The 21,507-nt window shown below is 43.1% G+C and overlaps 3 protein-coding genes across 3 annotated transcripts in view; 2 read left to right on the top strand and 1 right to left on the bottom strand.

Annotated features, from left to right (window-relative positions):
- LOC124510813 (zinc finger protein 160-like) overlaps positions 1–21,507 on the bottom strand; it is a 339,108-nt gene that overhangs the window by 99,781 nt on the left and 217,820 nt on the right. The window lies entirely within an intron of this gene.
- LOC124511631 (vomeronasal type-1 receptor 4-like) lies at positions 6,008–6,949 on the top strand. The gene has a single exon (XM_047079033.1). The coding sequence runs from the start codon at positions 6,008–6,010 to the stop codon at positions 6,947–6,949; it is 942 nt and encodes a 313-aa protein (XP_046934989.1).
- Positions 15,263–16,926, top strand: LOC124510843 (protein FRG2-like-1). Its single transcript, XM_047077522.1, has 4 exons — positions 15,263–15,443; positions 15,718–15,792; positions 16,015–16,095; positions 16,361–16,926. Exons 1-4 carry the CDS (start codon positions 15,263–15,265, stop codon positions 16,924–16,926), a joined length of 903 nt encoding a protein of 300 aa, XP_046933478.1.

Genomic DNA, 21,507 nt, shown 5'->3' on the forward strand with positions numbered 1-21,507 from the left:
AAGGACGATGTTCTAATCTTTCCTGAGATTCCCCCTCTTCCATTGTCTCCTCACTGCAGTATAATTGATTCTAAGTGGGAAAAGGAAAATGCTGGCCGCTGAGAGGAGAACTGTCTTACTCGATTATTCTCTTTTACGCAAATTCTGATTTTTTTTAAAAAACAATTCTTCTGTAGTCAGCCGGGAAAAAGAAAGAGGCGCTGCACCCCACACGGGATCCGTGAGGCACCGAGTCCAGCTTCACGTCCCCACAGGCACAAGTCTCCTCAGACAACACTTAGCAGTCTTCTGTCATCAGAAGACAGACCTTCAGGTGGACCTGTGGGTGGAGACAGAAGTCCCAGGTCTGCATAACAGAGGAATGGAGCAGTCATGAAGGAGACCCAAGTATGGAAGCTGGAGCCAAAAGAAGGAAGTGGACCCTCCCCTCGCCCATCCTTCTCCAGTCCTGCAGACCCTCCACCTCCCCTCTTGTCATATCGTGCATATATTTTTGTTGACTCTGTTTATTCCTCATGCAACCCCTACATCACAGGGGTCCACCTTCACTCTGTGGAAATCTTGATTATGATACCATCCTTTCCACAAATTTAAAGGTCAGAAGCTTCACCAAGAGTTGTTGCCAATTCTCAGGGATCAATACTCTCATGATTTTCTCTGTTCTCCCCTTAACCTTCCCCCATAAAACCCATCTTTGCCTCATATCCACACAGACCTAGAACTCAGCCCCCAACATCGCCAACCTGAAAGAATCCACGTGGAGACAAAATGGGCTAGTTCTCCATGTGGTCTTTATTAAAGACTCTGAAAGCGTCATGGTGGACGAGGAGCCCTGGCACACCCAGCAGTGTAATGAGTGCAAATCCGCACAGCACATTTCCACTTGGCCCAAGAAAATAATTCCACAGCATGATATATTATTTACCGTATAGACTCTGCCTGTGCCAGAAAGGAGGGCATCCAGGACACGTGCAATATCAGACCCCCAACACTCCAACTTTTCCACTTTGTGCCTCAACCTAGAGTAGCAATACTCACATCATTTTTTATACATTGCACATCATGATATCCTTGTGGGTGGTTGCAAGTGGGAAGTCTAAAAGATGGATTCATACAGGGGCATGTACTGCTCTCTTCTTGCATACATGGATATGATGGCTAGATACACATACATGTGTGTGAGTGTAATTTTTGAGATATGGTGGGACTATGGGAGTCCATGTGAGTGTGAGTCGTAGTAGGCGTGTATGATTCTGGCTGAGAGTTTGTACATGGGGTGGGCATGAGTTGGTGAGAGAATATGTGTGTGTATAAGTATGTGAGTATACGTGACTGTGTATGTGATTTATATGGAGGTGTGTGCATGTGTTTGTATGTGTGTGCATGTGTGCGTGTGCTCACATGCATGTGCAGTAGAGGCTGCCCACCGTATGGCTCTCATCCCAGGCTTGGAAATTGAGAGGCATTAGATAGTGGGCCCGGATAAGATGTAGATTTATTTGTAGGAGACAACTAAGGGGTAATCTGAACTCCTATTTTATATTTCTTCATGTGTTACAAAAGCAACAGTTCTCATTACTGAAAATACATCAAAAAACAAGTATGGAAAACTGTGGTAACCATCCAGTGCTCTTGAGTTGCATATGTAGCATTTATTTCATAGAAAAGGAACCATCTGAGGCTTAATTTAGACTCCCAAATTAATTGGCATTGAGTGCCTGTCTTTGAGTTTCAACTTTTGAAAACCCTCAGGTATTTTTTCTGGTACCAACTTTTTGCTTCTAATTTAATGGTAGTTCACCTCTGTGGTCTGAAGATTAGGAAGAAATCACTCTTGGGTGGAAGAACTTGTCAGCAAAGCAGATCTAGGGAGAGACACCTACTCGTTCCCAGTCCCTCACCTGTCAGACCTCTGCATTTTGCTCCCCTCCACGTGAGACCTGTCTGCCTTCAGGAATGGAAAACAGCCTGTACCAGTCATTTCAATGGTCCCTTTGTAGTGATTAAGTGGAAATTGGTAATTGGTTGCGGTAATTACCAACTTCAGAAAACAAGTTCTTTATAAATGCTCTCAGATCCCCAGCCGGCGCTGTCATGGCCACTAAAGGTGAAATGATAATTGCAATTCTGAAGGGAGGGGAGGTCACGATCACTGCCCCATATCACAGGGTCTCGTGGCTGCCTCCCTCCCACATGCACGAGCCCTCATGACCTTGCACTGCGCTCACCATCCACACAGAGGGATGTTTCTGGGAAAATATTTTCCATTTCAGTCTGAGAAGCAAGTCTATAAGGTATAGACGTCTATGGGAAGTAAATGTGGGTAAGTGATCGTATATGAAACGGGGATTATTCTGGGTTTGAGACGGATCCAGTGTCATAGCCACAGAAACATGAGCTGGGTTAGTAAAGAGAGATGGGGTCCTAGACTTTACCTAATGCCTGCTGGCTCCTGGTGTGATTTAGTGTAATCCACAATGACAATGATTGTAGGTATTTTGTCCAGTGAAAAGGAATCCTGATTTTTCAGGTAATTTGGGCCAGAGTTCTTTTTTTTTTTTTAACGTTTATTTATTTTTGAGAGACAGAGACAGAGACAGAGGGTGAGCACGGGAAGGGCAGAAACAGAATCGGAAACAGGCTCCAGACCCTTAGCTGTCAGCACAGAGCTCGACGTGGGGCTCGAACCCACAAACTGTGAGATCATGACCTGAGCACAGAAGTTGGACCCTTAACCAACTGAGCCACCCAGGTGCCCCATTTTTTCCCCTGGCCTGTAGTTCTGAAAGCAATTGCTTTCAGCCTACCTTACAGGAATCAAACACCAACTTTGTTGCATTACTAGAGGTGTGCCTGTAATCCATGTTTATAATAAGGACTAGGATAAATAAATCTGTACGAATCATGCAATCTTGTGAACAAACAGGATATCCCAGTGACAACTGCCAGAATAGAAATGTTTTCTCTAACTCTGAGTATGATGTGCTTAATGGAGACAGTAGTATCTCTGATGAAAATATCATGGTCTGTGGATTACAGTGAGACTGTTTTCTTCTGGAAGCTATTGAAAATGGCATTTAAGGAAAAGACAGTTCTGTAATAATGTGTTTCAAAGAGTAGCTGTTAGGCTCACGTGTATCCTATGGTGTTTTCTCTGGTATCAGTTGTAAATTCTATAACATCAATTTGTAAAGCATGCAACGGTCCTGTATTAGAGTTTACAATTGGCATATGTCATATTTTAATATATTTCAGAGAAGTTACCACATGGTTAATAGTTCCTAACCTGGTATTAATAACTAAGCATATGATCTAAAATTACTAATACTTCAGTTTTTACCTTACTCTATTTTATCCCATATTAGAATTCAACATCCCATACTTCAGGGCAAGACATGAGATTATGATAGGTTTCCTTATACTTTTGTTCTTGACATAAAGGAAAATGCCCCAAAGGTTTTTTTTCTTTCTGTTTCCATCCTACTCTTGAGTCATTCTTGCTTGCATTCATTCAATTCAATTTGTCATGGGACAGGTTCCCATAACACGAATCTGCAATCAGTGCATCTACATTTTATTAAATCTCTAAAGCTTTATTCATTTTGATATTGGTCTACAGAACAAATCTTTACACATCGTGAAAGTTATTATAACAAAAATTATAAAGTAACATACTATCAAGCTAAAATAAAAAGGCAAAGCTGAAACCAAAACTCTATATATAGGTTTTTCAAAGAACACAGCTGTCTAGCTTACTTAGCATAGTATAGCCATTAGATGCACTGTCTCTGCAAACAACTCAGCCAGATTCAAGTCCACACTTTGCCCCAAGTATGGTATGAATTTAGACAAATCACCTATCCTGTCTGTATTCTCCTTGTCTTTAAAATGAAAGGGATAGTAGTGATGACTCAGAGTTCTGTTTAAAAAGTAAGTTACAACATGTATGAACCTCATAGCAATGGCTCATACATTGTTATTTGCTTTAAACTCTTGGGGCACCTGGGTGGCTGAGTCAGTTGCACATCTGACTTCAGCTCAGGTTGTGATCTCATGGTTTTTGAATGTAAGCCCTACAACGGGTTTGCTGCTGTCAGCACGGAGCCTGCTTTGGATATCCCAATGCTCACTCTCTCTCAAAACTGATTAAACAATTTTTAAAAAAAGGTTATATACTCAACTCTTGAAAATCTCTTTAAAAATTAATATTTCTCGGGGCGCCTGGGTGGCGCAGTCGGTTAAGCGTCCGACTTCAGCCAGGTCACGATCTCGCGGTCCGGGAGTTCGAGCCCCGCGTCGGGCTCTGGGCTGATGGCTCAGAGCCTGGAGCCTGTTTCCGATTCTGTGTCTCCCTCTCTCTCTGCCCCTCCCCCGTTCATGCTCTGTCTCTCTCTGTCCCCAAAAAAATAAATAAAAAAACGTTGAAAAAAAATTAAAAAAAAATAAATAAAAATTAATATTTCTCTTGTTAAACTTTATTGATATACAATTGACATGCCAAAAATCGCACATATTTAATGTATATACTTTGATGAGTTTGGAAATCTGCTTATCTATGTGATACCATCACCACAATCAAGGTACTAAAATATCCAGCACTTCCAAAACATTCCTTGTGTTCCTGTATGTGTGTGTATGTGTGTTTGGTCAGAGCACTTCACTTAAAGTATAGGCTCTTTTCATAATTGAAAGTGCACAATACTGTACTACTAACTATAGTCACCATATTGTACAACAGATCTCTACAACTCACTCATCTTGTATAACTGAAACTTGACACACATTGAACAACAATTCCCCATTCCCCCTCCCTCCAGTCCCTGGCAACCACTGTTCTATGCTCTGCTTCTATGGGTTTGACTATTTTAGATTCCGCATGTAGGTGAAACCATACCGTATTTTTCCTTCTGTGATTCGCCTATTTCACTTAGCATAACGTCTTCTATGTTCATCCAAGTAGGAGTTCCTTCTTTTGGAAGCTTAGATAATATCTCATTGTATGTATATACTCCACTTTCCTCATCCATTCATAGTCAATGGGCATTTCAATTGCTTCCATAACTTGGCTATTGTGAATGATGCTGTAATGAATGTGGGCATGCAGACACCTCTTTGAGACCTTGGTTTCAATTCTTTTGGATATATACCAAGAAGTGGGATTTCTGGATGATGAGATAGTTCTATCACATTTTTTTTGAGGAACTTCTATACTTTTCCATGGTGGCTGCAATATTCTACATTTCTACCAGTAGTGTATAAGGACTCCAATTTTTCCACATCCTTACCAACACTTGTTATCTTTGGGGCTTGGAAGATACTAGTCATTCTAACAGATGTGAGATAACATCTCATTGTGGATTTGATCTGCATTTCCCTGATGATTAGTAGAGTCGACCACCTTTTCATATACTTGATCATTCATATGTTCTTTGGAGAAATGTCTATTCCTAAAGTTGCCCATTTCTTAATTGAGTTATTTGGTGGTTTCTTCTATTGAGTTGTTGGAGATTCTTATGTTTCGTATATTAAACCCTTGTCAGATGAATGCTTTGCAAGTATTTTGTCCCATTCCATAGACTGCCTTTTCACTTTAGTGATTATTTCCTTTGCTCTGCAGAAGCTTTTTAGTTTTATATAATCCCACTTGTGTTTTTTTTGGTTTTGCTGTCTCTGCTGTTGATATCAGATCCAGAAAATCATTGCCAAGACCAATGCCAAGAAGATTTTCCCCTATGTTTTCCTGAAGGGGTTTTACAGTTTCACATCTTATGTTTAAGTCTTTCATCCAGTTTGAGTTGATTTGTTGTGTATGGTCAAAGATAGGGGTCCAATTTCACCCTTTTACATATGGATATCTGGTTTTCTCAACACCATTTCGAAGGAGAAACTAATGATAAGTGGAGAATATTGGATTTTAGTTGACAAGACGCATGATGCCCACACCTCATATTCCCATGCAGGATCCTCTGGTTCTGAAGATAAATCTCAGTGACTGGAAACCGGCAGAATGGCCTCCAGGGATTTGGTCATAGGCGTGATCTTCTTAACCCAAACTGTGGTCGGAATCTTGGGGAATTTCTCTCTTCTTTACTATTATATCTTCCTCTCTTTCACTGGGTGCAGGTTGAGACCCACAGATTTCATTGTCAAACACCTGGTTGCAGCCAACTCCTTATCCCTCCTCTGTAAAGGAGTCCCCCAGATGATGGCAGCTTTCGGGTGGAACAATTTTCCAGGTGATTTTGGATGCAAACTTCTTTTCTATCTTCACAGAATAGGCAGGGGTGTGTCCATAGGCAGCACCTGCCTCTTGAGTGCCTTCCAGGCCATCACAATCAGCCCCCAGAACGCCAGGGGGACAAAACTTAAAAGGAAAGCTCTCAAGTACATTGACTTCTCTATATTCCTGTGCTGGACCGTCTACATGCTGGTAAATATCATTTGCCTTATCCATGTGACTGGCAAACGGAACAATGTGAGCATCTCAATGAGAAAGGATTTGCAATACTGTTCGGGGACAACTAATAACAAAATCACACAATTGCTACATGCAGCGTTGTTATCATTCCCTGATGTGTTATGTTTGGGGATCATTGTCTGGGCCAGTGGCCACATGGTCTTCATCCTGCACAGGCACAGGCAGAGGGTCCAGCACATTCACAGCACTAATGTCTCCCCCAGATCCTCTCCTGAGTCCAGAGCCACTCAGAGCATCCTCGTCCTCATGAGCACCTTTGTGTGTTTCTACTCCCTCTCCTCCATCTGCCAAGTCTTTATGGCTGTTTTCAATAATCCCAGCTGGTTGCTGGTGAACGTCTCTGCCTTGATCAGTGGATGTTTCCCAACTGCCTGCCCCTTTGTTCTCATGAACGGTAACTCCTGTGTGTCCAGGTTCTACCTTCCCTGGCTGAGGAACACAACATCCACGAAAGTGATAACAAACCCGTAAATTGTACGTTTTTGCACAGTGTACAGTTGTTACTTCATTCATTCCCCGAGCGGCCAGCATAATGACGCAACAATCACACCCCAGGAGAGTGGTCAGCAAGCCAGAATGAGCATCTGTCCCAATAAAAAACAATCAGTGGCAATAGCAAATGTAAATGAAATATTAATGCAATTATTATGAAAATACTTATGTAACTGAAATTTCGTTCACACTTCCAGTGAAATAGTTTGGAATCTGTGCAATTAAAAAATGTTCCTGAAACAATCTAGAGATTGTGAGGGAGTATTTGAGTGTTGTAATTTTTAATTTGACATACTAAATATATCCAGAAATTAACTACGCTTGGAATTGTTGGAAACGTTGCAAGAGAAGTTAACATGTGAGACGGCCATTCAAGAAAGTGAAGAAAAGAATGTTCTCAAGTAATAATGAAGTAGGATGGGGTGATGGTGGAGTGCAAATTCAGGTTCAGTTAGGAACATTTGGGACTAAGTTATAAAATTTGTAGTTTAAACCTTAGGGAGACAGTAATCTTTAAAATATGATGACATGGAGGGATATTAGCACATTTAAGGCATTTAACATAGAAATGGACAAAGGGACCTGGGTTGGGACAAAGGAGAGCACAAAAACCTGTTGTCACTGATGAAAAAAGTGAGTGGGTGGCAATTTTAAAAAACACATCAGGCAACCTACTGAATGGGAGAAGCTATTTGCAAATGATATATCTAATAAGGGGTAAGGGGGTAATGTTCAAAATATAAAAGGAGCTCACACAGCTCAACCAAAAAATAATAATAATCTGATTTAAAAATGAACAGAGGAGTGGCATCTGGGTGGCTCAGTTGGTTAAGTGTTTGACTTTAGCTCAGGTCATGATCTCAGAGTGTGTGAATTCAAGCCCCACATCAGGCTCTGTGCTGACAGCTCAGAGCCTGGAGCCTACTTCAGATTCTGTGTCTCCCTCTCTCTCCCCCTCCCCTACTCTCACTCTGTCTCTCTCTCTCTCAAAAATAAATAAACATAAGAAAACTTAAAAAAAAATTTTTTTTTCAACATTTATTTATTTTTGGGACAGAGAGAGACAGAGCATGAACGGGGGAAGGGCAGAGAGAGAGGGAGACACAGAATTGGAAACAGGCTCCAGGCTCTGAGCCATCAGCCCAGAGCCCGACGCGGGGCTCGAACTCACGGACCGCGAGATCGTGACCTGGCTGAAGTCGGACGCTTAACCAACTGCGCCACCCAGGCGCCCCAAGAAAACTTTTTTTAAAAATGGACATGGGGGGCGCCTGGGTGGCTCAGTCGGTTGAGTGTCCGACTTCGGCTCAGGTCAACAAACTCACAGACTGTGAGTTCGAGCCCCGCGTCGGGCTCTGTGCCGACAGCTCAGAGCCTGGAGCCTGTTTCAGATTCTGTGTCTCCTTCCCCTGTTCATGCTCTGTCTCTCTCTGTCTCAAAAAAATAAAGGTTAAAAAAAAAAATGGACATAGGACCTGAATCGACATGTTTCCAAAAAAGACACTCACATGGCCAACAGACACATGAAAAGATGTTTCATATCACTAATCGTCAGGGAAATGCAAATCAAAACCACAATGAGATATCATCTCACACCAGTTAGAGTGGCTAGTATCAAAGATATAAGCAATAACAAGTGTTGGCAAGGATATAGAGAAAAGGGAGCCCTTGTGCATTATTGGTAGAAATGTCAGTTAGTGCAGCCACTTTAGTGGCCACTAGTAAACAGTATGGAGATTTCCACAAAGTATTAAAATCAGAAATATAATACAACCCAGTCATTCTACTTTTGAGTATATGCCCGAGGAAAATTAAAACACTAATTTGAAAAGATACACACAATGCCGCTGTTTACAGCATTATTTACAATAGCTAAGGTACGGAAGCATTCTGGGTGTCCATCAATAGATAAAAATGGGATATATATACATGATGGAATATTACTCAACCATGAACAAGAATGAAATCATGTCATTTGTGACACCATGAATAGACCTAGAGTTTATTATGTTCCATGAAATAAGTCAGAGAGAGAAGGACAAATACCATATGATTTCACTCATTTGTGGAATCTAAAAATCAAAAGAAATGGATGAATGAACAACAACAACAAAAGAGACACATACTCACAAACACAGAGAATGAACTGGTGGGTTGCCAGTGGGGAGGGTGTAGAGGGATAGATGAAAGAAATGAAGGGGACTAAGAGGCACACACTTTCAGTGATAAAATAAATAATCCATGAGGATGGAGAGTTACAGCATAGGGAATATAGTCAATAATACAGTAACAACTGTGTGAGGCGACAGACGGTGACCATACTTATCATGGTGAGCATATCAGAATGTACATAGTTGTCAAATCACTGCGTTGTACACCTGAAACTAATATGATATTATGTGTCAACTCTACTTCAATTAAAAATTTTAAAAAAGGATAAAAACCCAAATACATGCCATCTGGGATAAACTGGCATGAATTTGTAGAAGGTAGGTTTTTCTTTAAAGTGTGAGGATGCCAGTTGGCCATGTTAAAATGAGGGAGATTTGGGAGGAGCACCCTAAATGTCTAAGGTGAGGAAGTAAGGGGAGGCTTCCACTTTACTGAAATTCACTTCAATGGATAAAGAAAATGTGGTGTATCCATATACAATGGAACATTATCCAGCAACACAAAAGAAGGAAATCCTACCATTCGCAACAACACAGATGGCTCTCGAGGGCATTCTGCTAAGCAAGATAAGTCAGATAGACAAAGATGCATATATGACATATATGATATTGTTTGTATGTGGAATATAAATAAAACCAAACTCCTAGACACTAGAATGGTCATTGACAGGGATGGGCGCCGGGGGAGATGGGGAGATGGTAGTCAAAGGGTACAAGCTTCCAGTTATAAGATGATAAGTTTCTGGGGTTCTAATGTACAGCGTGGTGACTATAGCTAACAATACTGTGTTATATACTTGGAAGTTGCTAAGAGAATAGATTTTAAACATTCCCAATACACCAAAAAAAGAATGACGTAACGAGATAAAGGTCTTAACTACCCCTGTTGTGGTATTCATTTTGCAATATATATGTGTATCAAATTGTCACGTTGTATATCTTAAACTTGCACAATGTTACATGTCAACTGTATCTCAATAAAACTGGGAGGGAAAAACACTCATTGTCTTCATGATGCTTGCTTAACATATTAGAATCCCTTCCATATTGTGGGAGGATGCCAATAGTTTTGCTTCTATTTTTCCTTTCTTTTTCATTTTTTTTTTTTGAGAGAGAGAGCACATGCAAATGGGGTAGGGGCAGAAGGAGAGATAGGGAGAAGAGGATCTTAAGCAGGCTCCATGCTCAGCATGGAGCTCAGTGTGGGGCTTGATCTCATCACCCCGGGATAATGACCTGAGCTGAAATCAAGAGTCCAATGCTTAGCTGATTGAGCCACCCAGGAGCCCCTCTATTTTTCTTACTTGGACCATTCCTGCTGGGCACTGCAAACCTTGTGCACACTGTGACTGGAGCATGGCAGTGAAATTGGGGTCCTGGCCAAAGTGCTTGGGTGCAGCATGGGGTGCATCAATAAGTCCACCTCCCATCCTAAGGCTGGTTCATGAGCTAAGAGAGAATTCAGTTCAAGTCTTTTTTTATTTTTTTAAGTTTGAGAGAGACAGAGAGAATGCAAGTGGGGGAGGGGAGAAAGAGAGGGAGAATCCCAGGCAGGCTCTGTACTGTCAGCACAGAGCCCGACATGGGCTTGAACTCACAAAACGACGAGATCATGACCTGAGCTGAAATCAAGAGTCAGATGCTCAACCGACTGAGCCACCCAGGTGCCCCTTCAAATCAAGTCTTCAGATGGAAGGCTGGATGGATCCACATGGGCGGATGTCATCTCAGGTTTCCTGACAGGTCAGATCTATTCCTGGATATGTGGGTAGGCGTCAGCCTGGTAGGATGTTGTAGAAAAACACCAGTCAAATAAAATATGTTTTACCCTCAATGAAGAGTAAAAAGACATCTCAAAAAAGGAAAAAGAGACCTAGGACCTATGGAAACATTTCACAGTAAAAGAAATGCAAATGGTCATTTCACATATACAGAGGTATCCGACCTCAAGGGGCGCCTGGGTCGCTCACTTGGTTGAGCATCCGACTCTTGATTTAGACTCAGGTCGTGATCTCACAGTTGGTGAGTTCCAGCCCCAAATCAGGCTCTGCGCTGGCAGCACAGGTCCTGCTTGGGATTCTGTCTCCCTCTCTCTCTGCCCCTCCCCCACTTAGTCTCTCTCTCTCTCTCTCTCTCTATCTCAAAATAAATAAAAATAAACTACAAAACTAGAAATTTCAGCATACATATTCCTTAAATTTTATAATTTTATTTTATATTTTTATATATTTTATATACAACATTTAAAATATAATATGCAATATAATAATATATAAAAATTTAAACATTATATATTAAACATATATCTGTTATATATAACATATGAGATATATATATCATATATATTTACATATATTATACAATTTAAAATATATGTGTTATAGGGGGACCTGGCTGCCTTAGTCAGTGGAGCATAAAACTCTTGATCTCAGGGTTATGAGTTTGAGCCCCACATTGGGTGCAGAGATTACGTGAAAGTAAAATCCTTAAAAATATGTTATATATATATATTTCATATATTTATATAACATAAAATATATATTTACGTATACAATGGGTAAATTTTTATGTATGATTATATTCTATACATATATTATTATTATTTATCATTTTGCGTTCCTGAGTGAGGAACCCTGAAAACTATTGAGCTCTTTGTCTATTTCTATTGAATCTCTGTCTGAGCTTGGAGATGGCTGTGCAAAGAAAAAGACATCGGATTCCAGCGTCCTCGGATTCCAGTTCTAAGAATGGCTTCAACCACCCAGATTCCTCACCTTTGCCTTTTTTGCTTCTGTCAGTCTTGCCAAGAGGCCCGGGGTCTGGAGTTGCTGAGGCTTCCTGGCTTCCAGGTTCTTCTCCTCCCTGGAGGCCGAGGGCTGGGAGACAAGGGCCCCAGCCCTTCAGGGGACACCTCCTGGTCCTCGCCATGTGTCCACAGGCCTGATAACAGTTCTTGCACATTATCTGTGGGTCGAAGAGGACAGTGGTCAGTGAGACAGCATCAATCACAGGCAGTTTTCAAAGGTTACTATCATGACAAGCGTTTTGATTTGGGAATTGTTTTTTCTGGAGGGCACACAGACATGTAACCTCTTAAGTGTCTGGAACTTCATGATACAATCAATAGTCATATCTGCAACTCATTTTATTGTATTAAAAAATTTTTTTTATTTAAGTTTTTATTTAAATTCTAATTCACAACCCATTTTAAATCGGGAACCAAGGACAAAAGATCAAAAGGTCTGAGGAGGATGATAATGGCTCAGCTGTCCTTGCAGCTCAAATTTTGGATGCCGAGCAAACTCCATGGGACATAGTGAATATGTCCAGGATGATTGAGAAAGGATGAGGCGGACCAGAAGCCTCCGCCTCCAGCTGGCCTTTTTACTGCCCGAGGAGGCCCTGCTCAAGCTTTGGAGCTCACCGCACCAGCTGGAGACAATCCACTTTGATTAATCACCAGCCCCCTCTGAAGATATAAAGGGATTATTTCCTGTTTATTTTCCTCTGCATTTTTATTTCATTTTTATTTGTTTTTTATTTTGCCACACATCTGATATCATCAACTATAATTTGATGAGTGTCATTTCCAAGCATTTAAGATATTTTAACATACATGTACATACTTTTTAAATTATATATTGCTTTCTGCAAGTGCAAGATATGTATACACATCCATATACTGTTCAATTCTGTATCATGACTTTTCTCTCAATTGTTTCTGAAGAATCTCCCTCTCACACATATACCTGTAGTTCATCCCGTTTCAGCACAGTTTGCCATTTACTTGGACTGGACCTTTGGTTTTAATCTCTGATCCTATTCAAGGGGATTTATGTTGTTTCTAATATTTTCCTTCCACTGGCAATGCTGCCACGAACATACTTGGCCCATGTTCTTGTTTGCTATGAATTCCCTGTTGTTATGAACAGAAAGTGAGGAACCAAATTTCTGCATCATGGTTTTCAGGCATCTTCATATTTAGTGGCCATATTGTCCCCTGAAGGGGTTAAGCCAATCACAACCCACACTAACCCTGGAGGAGAGTCTTCAATTCCCCACATCCTTGGTACACAGGGTAATATCTGAATTTTATGCATGTGAGCTGGTGATGTTGTATATTTCCATTTGTTTTATTGTCAGCAATGCTGTATGTAACATAATATCATGTTCATCACAGGCTTACTAACGCATGAGCTGTTTGTTTGTTTTTTTTAATTCCTTTTTCAATTCACTGTGGATTGTCTTTCTTTCCTTTTAATGGGTAGACATTACTTTTTATAGTTCCTGGATATATTTCTCTCTGAATGATGGGACTTGGAAGTATGTGCTTCCATTTTGTAACTGGTCTTAAATTATATTTTCAGACAAAATGTACTAGTTTTAGTGATATAATAAGTATTAGTAATGTAGGAACTTTATTTAGATCCTGGTTCAAAAAAAAAAATTAAAAGATTTGTTTGAGTAATTTCAGAGAATGTGAATATGAACTGGATATTAGACGATGTTAAGAAATTAAAAAATAGGGGAGCCTGGTTGGCTCAATCAGTAAACCATGTGACTCTTGTACTCCGAATTGTGAGTTCAAGCCCCAGGTTGGGTGCAGAGATTACTTAAAAATAAAATCTTCAAAATAAAAAAAATTAAGTAAAAAATAAATTTGTGTTGTAATAGACTGGGAGTCTTTTCATCTTTATATCCTTGAGTAGTTATTTATTAGAGATGAATTTTATGGCTCGCCACTGGTTGATTACAGAAATCCTGAATTCCACGATTTGCACTCAAGATTCCAGCTCCATTTCCCACCGAACCCCGATTCCAAACGCGAAGTTTTCAGTGGATGATACAAGAATGGCAAAACACGGACACATTTTGAGGTGGCCTTAAAAAACAGGGGCGCCTGGGTGGCGCAGTCGGTTGAGCGTCCGACTTCAGCCAGGTCACGATCTCGCGCTCCGTGAGTTCGAGCCCCGCGTCGGGCTCTGGGCTGATGGCTCAGAGCCTGGAGCCTGTTTCCGGTTCTGTGTCTCCCTCTCTCTCTGCCCCTCCCCCGTTCATGCTCTGTCTCTCTCTGTCCCAAAAAATAAATAAACGTTGAAAAAAAAAAAAAAATTTAAAAAACAGATTCACTTTATTTTCTTTAATTGTGTGAATGCTTGAGATTTCCATATTAAAACCTTTAATGAGGGCGCTTGAGTGGCTCAGACAGTGAAGCTCAGGTCTTGATCTCAGGGTTGGTGGGTTGAAGACCCACATGGTGCTGAGCACTGTGAGTGAGGAGCCTGCTTGGGATTCTCTCTGCCCCTCCCCCCACTTGCACGTGCATTCTCTCTCTCAATAAATAAACTATTAAAAAGGCTTAAACACCTTTAATGGAAATAAATCAATATTGGCGAACTGTCTTCACCGTGAATTATTTTTAGTTCATTGCTGGTTTCACTTTTAAATAAACATGTGGTATTTGTCAGATGTACTTATAGGTAAGATTGACTTGTTGATGTTCCTACAGTGACATCCAGTCCTTAAAGGTCCAGGCAGAGTTTCCGCTCTCTTTGGCCAAGAATGGAAACACGGGAGAGAAATATGCCCTTTGCATCAGAGGGGTCTGGTGGACATTTTTTTTAAGTCCGATTTTCCTGTGACTTACTCAGAACGAAATTATCAGTGAGAAGAATACTGACAATACATGTTTCCAACGATAGGGAAGAAATCTTTCTGATAAACCTACCTAATCCCTGTACTCCTGGGAAGAAGGAACACGAATCCAGCAGGGTCTTAACTGGTCGTGGGTGGGAGTTGGACCAGAGGTAAGACAGGGAGGGGTCCCCAGCCTTCCAGTCCCTCTGTCCCCTGGCTTTGTTGTCCCGCTTTTTGTCACCACCACAGGCCCCTGCAAAAGGCTCCCCTTGGCTGAGTGGGGCCCCCCACAGGAAGCACAAGTGGCCACGTTCCATCTCTCGCGAGAGCCCAGGTTCCCGAGCGGCAGGAAGGTGGAATTTTTCCAGCCAATAGGAGCGAGCCACGCCCTGCGAGGGCGCCTATAAAAGGCAGGTGCCAGCGGGCGGTCTGCACTTGGGAGACCTGGCAGTGCGGGGTGGAGGCCGTCCCCGGGGGCTTCCAGATGGACTCTGGAACTGAAGGCTCAGAGCCCCGCAGCTCATCCGTGCCACACCCCACTGACCGGCCGCCCTGCCACCAGAACTCGTTCCCAGAAAGCGGCTCAGATGTGGAGGAGAAAGCACTGGAAGGGAAAGAGGAGACGTTACTGTCGCCGTTGAGAGAGAGCCGCACCCAAAGGCGAGGTAGGAGTCGGGTGGTTTGTGTGTGGGGGCTGGAAGGAGGGGTGGGGGTCAGGGTTGTATTCGGAAATCGGTGGTAGGGAACATCACCCAGCTCCAGGGAGGCTTTGAGAAACGGGGCATTGATCCCCAGGGACCAACTTGCTCAGGTTCACCTCGGACCCTGGCTGAACACCCTCTGCTGAGAGAACCGTCCACAAATCGGGGTCTGGGATGGACTAGAGGGTTCTGCGGGCCTCGAGAGAGGCCACTCGCGCAAACGGCCTCTTTTCCCCAGGGTCAGAGCCCAAGACAGAGGAGGAGGATCCCAGGGAAAGTGAGCCCAAAAGGGACAGCTGCATTTCCGGATCAGGTGAGAGCTGGTTTTGCTGGGGAGGGGGCACAGGACGTGGGGCGGCTCAGTCTCCCCGGTCAGGGAACTGGAGCTCGGTGGCACCCTCGCACATCCTGGGCTCTAGGAAGAGCTGGGGACCTGGCCTTGGCTGCCAGCCCGGGTCCTCGCGTGTGCAGGACGGATTAGGGCCGCGAGGGTGTCGGCCCGAGGCGGTCACAAAACCTCTGGCCTTGTCCACAGAATCGGAAGGCTGCTCCAGTTGGGAGGGCTCCGGCAAGAGGAAAGTCACTTCCGGCGACAGCACCTGCCCCCCAGCAGCAGGTAGGATCTTGCTTTGGGGCGGAGGAGCGCGGAGAGGAAGGCAGGTCAAGCACGCGGGGCGTGGGCACAGAGGGTTGTTGAGGGGCTGAATCGGGTGAGGAGGCCCTGGAATCCAGGGAGCTCTGGGGGACCCGTGCCGGGCCTGGCCTCGCCTCGTCCCAGAGCCGGGGCAGGAAGGCTTAGGAGGCCGGCGGGGTTCACCCGAGGGGGTGGGGGCCCCGGGAATCCAGCTGGCGGGGCGCTCGGCCACGTGCTGCCTCCGCAGGGGCCTCTCCAGCAGGTGAGCGCAGTGTGACTCCGGGAAAGAGGAAACGGACGACGCCGGACTCGGGCCAGGACAGCGAGAGCGAGGAGACCGCGGGTGCCCAGCGCAGGAGACGCGGGGCGCGGGGCGCCGGGCGCGGCCGGCGGAGCAGGTGCAGGTCCCCGGGAGACCGGCCGCCCCCACTTCGGAAGAGGCTGGTGACCGCCGTGCGCGCCCTGTCCGAGGCCGTCCGTCAGGACGTGGCCGGGGCGTGGGAGCAGCGGGAGCGTTCCCCGCTGACCTGGGAGCAGCGCACGGGGCTCGGGCGGCTCTGGGCGCCTCTGTGCGCGGCCTTGCAGACCGTCTACACCATGGCCAACCAGGCGGCCTACGTCTTCCCTGCAGAGAGCTGGCTCGTCCCAGCCCCGCCGCCGGGCCCCCGGGCTCCAGCTGGGGATACAGGAGAAGCCCGGGGCTCCCCCCGCGAGGGACACGGGGCCTCCCCTCCGCGGGTCGGGAGCGAGGCCGCCAGCGCTCGGGAAGGCACCCGCGCTGCCGCAGAGCTGCGCGCGCAGCCCCCGGGGTGAGACCAAGGCCCTGCTACCGCCCACACTGCGGGTACCGCGCGTGTCAGACTTGGGGCGCTCGGAGCAAAGGCACTGCAAACACCCAGTGCGGAGCTGACGAGCTCGTGTCCGATTTCGTGTTAGGCACTGCAGTGTGTTTTGAGGGTCTTAGGACGGCCGAGCATTATTTCATGATGAGAACAGGTATCGGGGTGTAATTCCTCTGTTGTTGCCAACGTCTCGCCAAGTAAACATACTTCTCTCCTCCCCTTTGATCCGAAAAGGCGCTAAGTCTTGGGTCCCCTGCCTCCAGTCTTGGAGGACTGAAGCCACAGGCCTGGGGGAGCATCTATGTGGAGGGATGGTTGTACGGTTCAGTTTGGTGAAGTCACCATGTCGGTTTGTCCTTCGCTTTTCAGTTACTTTATATGAAACCTGGTTCAAGATACATTAGTGTTATTGACCGTATGTGCTTATTCTCACAGCTGGCTCATATGCCAAATTTTAATTTTTTTTTTCCAACGTTTATTTATTTTTTTTGGGACAGAGAGAGACAGAGCATGAACGGGGGAGGGGCAGAGAGAGAGGGAGACACAGAATCGGAAACGGGCTCCAGGCTCTGAGCCATCAGCCCAGAGCCCGACGCGGGGCTCGAACTCACGGACCGCGAGATCGTGACCTGGCTGAAGTCGGACGCTTAACCGACTGCGCCACCCAGGCGCCCCTCATATGCCAAATTTTAAATTTTCTTCTATTTTGCAGATTTCAAGTTATCCTATTTATGAGAGGATATTTAAGATAGATGCTGTCGTTTTACATATATTTTATGTACTTTCCAATTTGTATTTTACACTGGGATCATGTAGTCTTTCATCTATAAATGTGCAGAATTTTATGTAAGCAAAATAAACCTTTTTCCGTATTGTCTTGTCCTTTGGTTCCTAATTTCTACATAACAGCAATAAAATAAAAATGCTGCTCATGGATTGTAGGTCTTAGATAATTTCATATTTATCTAGATGGAGTTTGTTTTATGGCAAGTGAGGGTTAGGAAGGAGGCTGTTTTCTTTTCACCTCTACTGCATTTCCACCTTGACTTTCCTACACCTAGCAGCTCTTATTGTAGGACGGGGATAGCAGTTAATTATCCCACTGAATGGGGCAATTCAATCATAATATATTATAAATCAGTTTGAACCCATGCCCTGGCTTCAAGTTATACAAAACAAGTGCCTGCATGTGTACAAAAAATTACAATTGGCAAGTTACATTTGGGGATTGGAGGTGCAATTACCAAAGGATGAAAAATAAAATTTTAAAATAATAAAATAATACAACAAAATAAAATAAAAAACAGAACACCTGGGAATAAATCCAATAAAAATGTATCAAGTGTATATGAGAAGCCATATAAGATTTCAGAAACATATGAAAGTAGACATAAACAAATATAAAATCACATCATTGTTCTTAGATAGAAAAACTTCATATTATCAAACATCAATTGTCCCTAAGCTAATTTATAAATTTAATTTGTTTCTGAAACAGATACCACCAGTTCCTTATTGAATCTAAGCATGTTATTACAAAAAAAAAAATCCCTACAGCTGAAAATACAAATAAAAATATGCAAGAAAACTCTGAAAAAGAAAAAAAGATGAGGGTAAACTTGTAGTTAAGCAAGAGCTCCAGAGATCTGTACAACATCGCACATATAGTCATCAATGTATTTGTACACTTAAAAATCCATTAAAAGTGGGGCAAGTGGACATGCACCCCAATGTTTAGAGCAGCGCTATGGACAATAGCCAAATTATGGAAAGAGCCCAAATGTCCATTGACTGATGAAGGATAAAGAAGTGGTATATATATGCAATGGAGTACTACTCGGCAATCAAGAAGAATGAAATCTTGCCGTTTGTAACAATGTGGATGGAACTAGAGTGTATTATGCCAAGCAACGTAAATCAGAGAAAAACAAACATATGATTTCACTCATATGTGGAATTTGAGAAACTCAACAGACAAACATAGGGGAAAGGAAGGGAAATTAAGATAAAAACCAAGAGGGAGGCAAACCATAAGGGACTCTCAAGTACAAAGAACAAACTGAGGGTTGCTGGAGAAGGGGTGTGTGGGGGGAATGGGTTTTGGGTGACGGGCATGAAGGAGGGCACTAAGACCACTAAGGTGACCTATCATATAAGTTATAAACATAGAAACGAAATGAAAGTACCTGAAAAGGATTTTCAGAGTTACAATCAAGAACATGCCAACAATAATTTACATCAGGGATCACTGGATTATTTGCACAACTCAGTGCCAGTATATTTGGAACTGTACATGATGCGGAAATTTGGTACGAAGATATGCTTTACCAATATTGATCTCCCTAGTGTTAACAGGAAGTCTAAACAGAACAGTATCTACAAAAAGGGAGAAGTTTCTGAGACCCTCACAAATAAAAGCACCAGGATCAGAAGGTGAAATGCTAAATTCAATAATTCCTTTAACTCTCAGTTAAGCCAATATTCATTTAAATTAAATTAATTTTTAAAAATTTAAATTTAACCTGAGAGAGAGAAAGAGAGAGAACAAGCACACAAGTAGGGAAGGGGCAGAGAGAAAGAGAGAGAGAGAATCCCAAGCAGGCTCTGGGCTGTCGGCACAGAGCCTGACATGGAACTCAATCTCACGAACTGTGAGATCATGACCTGAGTCCAAATCCAGAGTTGGATGCTTAACCAACTGAGTCACCCAGGTTCCCCAATACTCTTTTAAATAGCATTGGGTGGTTACCACATCTTTCCACACCTGTAGTTTTGCTGATTTTTCAGTCATCAGCTCTGATTAACTTTATTATTAAGAAACAAGAGTTCAGGGGCGCCTGGGTGGCGCAGTCGGTTAAGCGTCCGACTTCAGCCAGGTCACGATCTCGCGGTCCGTGAGTTCGAGCCCCGCGTCGGGCTCTGGGCTGATGGCTCGGAGCCTGGAGCCTGTTTCGGATTCTGTGTCTCCCTCTCTCTCTCTGCCCCTCCCCGTTCATGCTCTGTCTCTCTCTGTCCCAAAAATAAAAAAAAAAAAAAAAAAACGTTGAAAGAAACAAGAGTTCAAATTAATCCTTTGTTTTCCCTACCCACAAACACACAATCAAATACTCCCCATATCCAAGTCAGACACTAGAACCATAATGGTGGGCAACCCTTAGTTCACAAATACAAATACCGAAACATTACACATAGAGGCAAACACACATGCATATGCACAACATACACTCAAATGCACAGCCATACACATTTACACACTCACATACACTCCATAGCAAACTCACACTCATGCACACGCTCATCAAATACAAGCACACGCTCACATTTACACACTCACCCATATTCCTACATTCCCAGTCCCGTGTATGTAATTACATTCAAACTGTCTTCATGCACATGTGTGTCTCGACGATATGCTCCCATGTTGGAAGAATACAGGAATCTCCTGACCTTGGATGCCTGAAAGCAGGGGGCACTTTCCACCTTTCTAACTTCTTCCATCCCTGCAACAACCCCAAAGATGATATTTACCACGTGCTACATCTTAAAGTGCTGGGAGCATTGCCACTGCAGGTGCAGGCAAACAGGGCAAAGTTGGAAGGTTGCAGGTGTGTTGGAGCAGGGTCCAAATGAGGCCAGAGGGAGAGGGTATAGTTAGTGTGCAGAGAGCATGGGAGCATGGAGAAACAGATGCAAAACTCTTCAAAGGCATAAGATGCCACAGTACTTGGTAAATACAGATAGGGACAGAAAAGCAAGGGGGAAATGCTAAGATGAACCCTGAAGTATGGGATCAGAGTCAGGGACATCAGTATGTGCACAGAGTTGGCTGTAGATATGCAAGTAAAATCAGTATGAAAAATAATTCAGTAAGCTAATAGGATATACTATTGATATACAAGGAAAAATGAAAGAAGGCTCATGAAATAAATAGCTTTAAAAAAATAAAATGAAATAAACCCACCAGGTATGAACCTAACAAAAATGTGTAAAGCCAATATGTAGGAAAAAATAAAATATTCCTGACATATACGAAAGTAGAAATAAATGAATGTAAATTTACATCATGTTCTTGAGTGGAAAAACTAAATATTATAAAAGGTCAATTTTCCTTAAGCTAATTTATAAATTTAATTGGATCATGATACAGATACCATCAGTTAGTTTTTCGAATTAACAATGTTACTGCAAAAATCTAACAGAATAATGAACAAAGAAGAATAGGCACAAAAACTCTAAAAAAAAAAAAAACAAAAAAACCAAAAATGGGTATGGTTATCCTTCTGAGATGTTTTTTTATTAACAGACTATTAGGTCAGTGAAGTCAAAAATTGAGAAGTATGCCAAAGTGCACAAGAAAAGTTAATAACCAGCAAAAACTAAAGTGGGGACACATCATTAACGCTTGGTATTTGGGAAATGGGAATTCCTATCAAAATGACCATGAATGGTCTTTTCTTTAAATCCCTCAGCAAGATAAAGGTCAAACAAAAGGAAAGTCTATAGGGTAAAAAATAATTAAAACAAGGTTAAATTCTTCGTAAGACTTGCTTCT

This window comes from Lynx rufus, unplaced genomic scaffold (genome assembly GCF_022079265.1).
Source record: "Lynx rufus isolate CCGP_SWC_20201006 ecotype Redwood Valley unplaced genomic scaffold, mLynRuf1.p SCAF_16, whole genome shotgun sequence".
Taxonomy (NCBI): domain Eukaryota; kingdom Metazoa; phylum Chordata; class Mammalia; order Carnivora; family Felidae; genus Lynx; species Lynx rufus.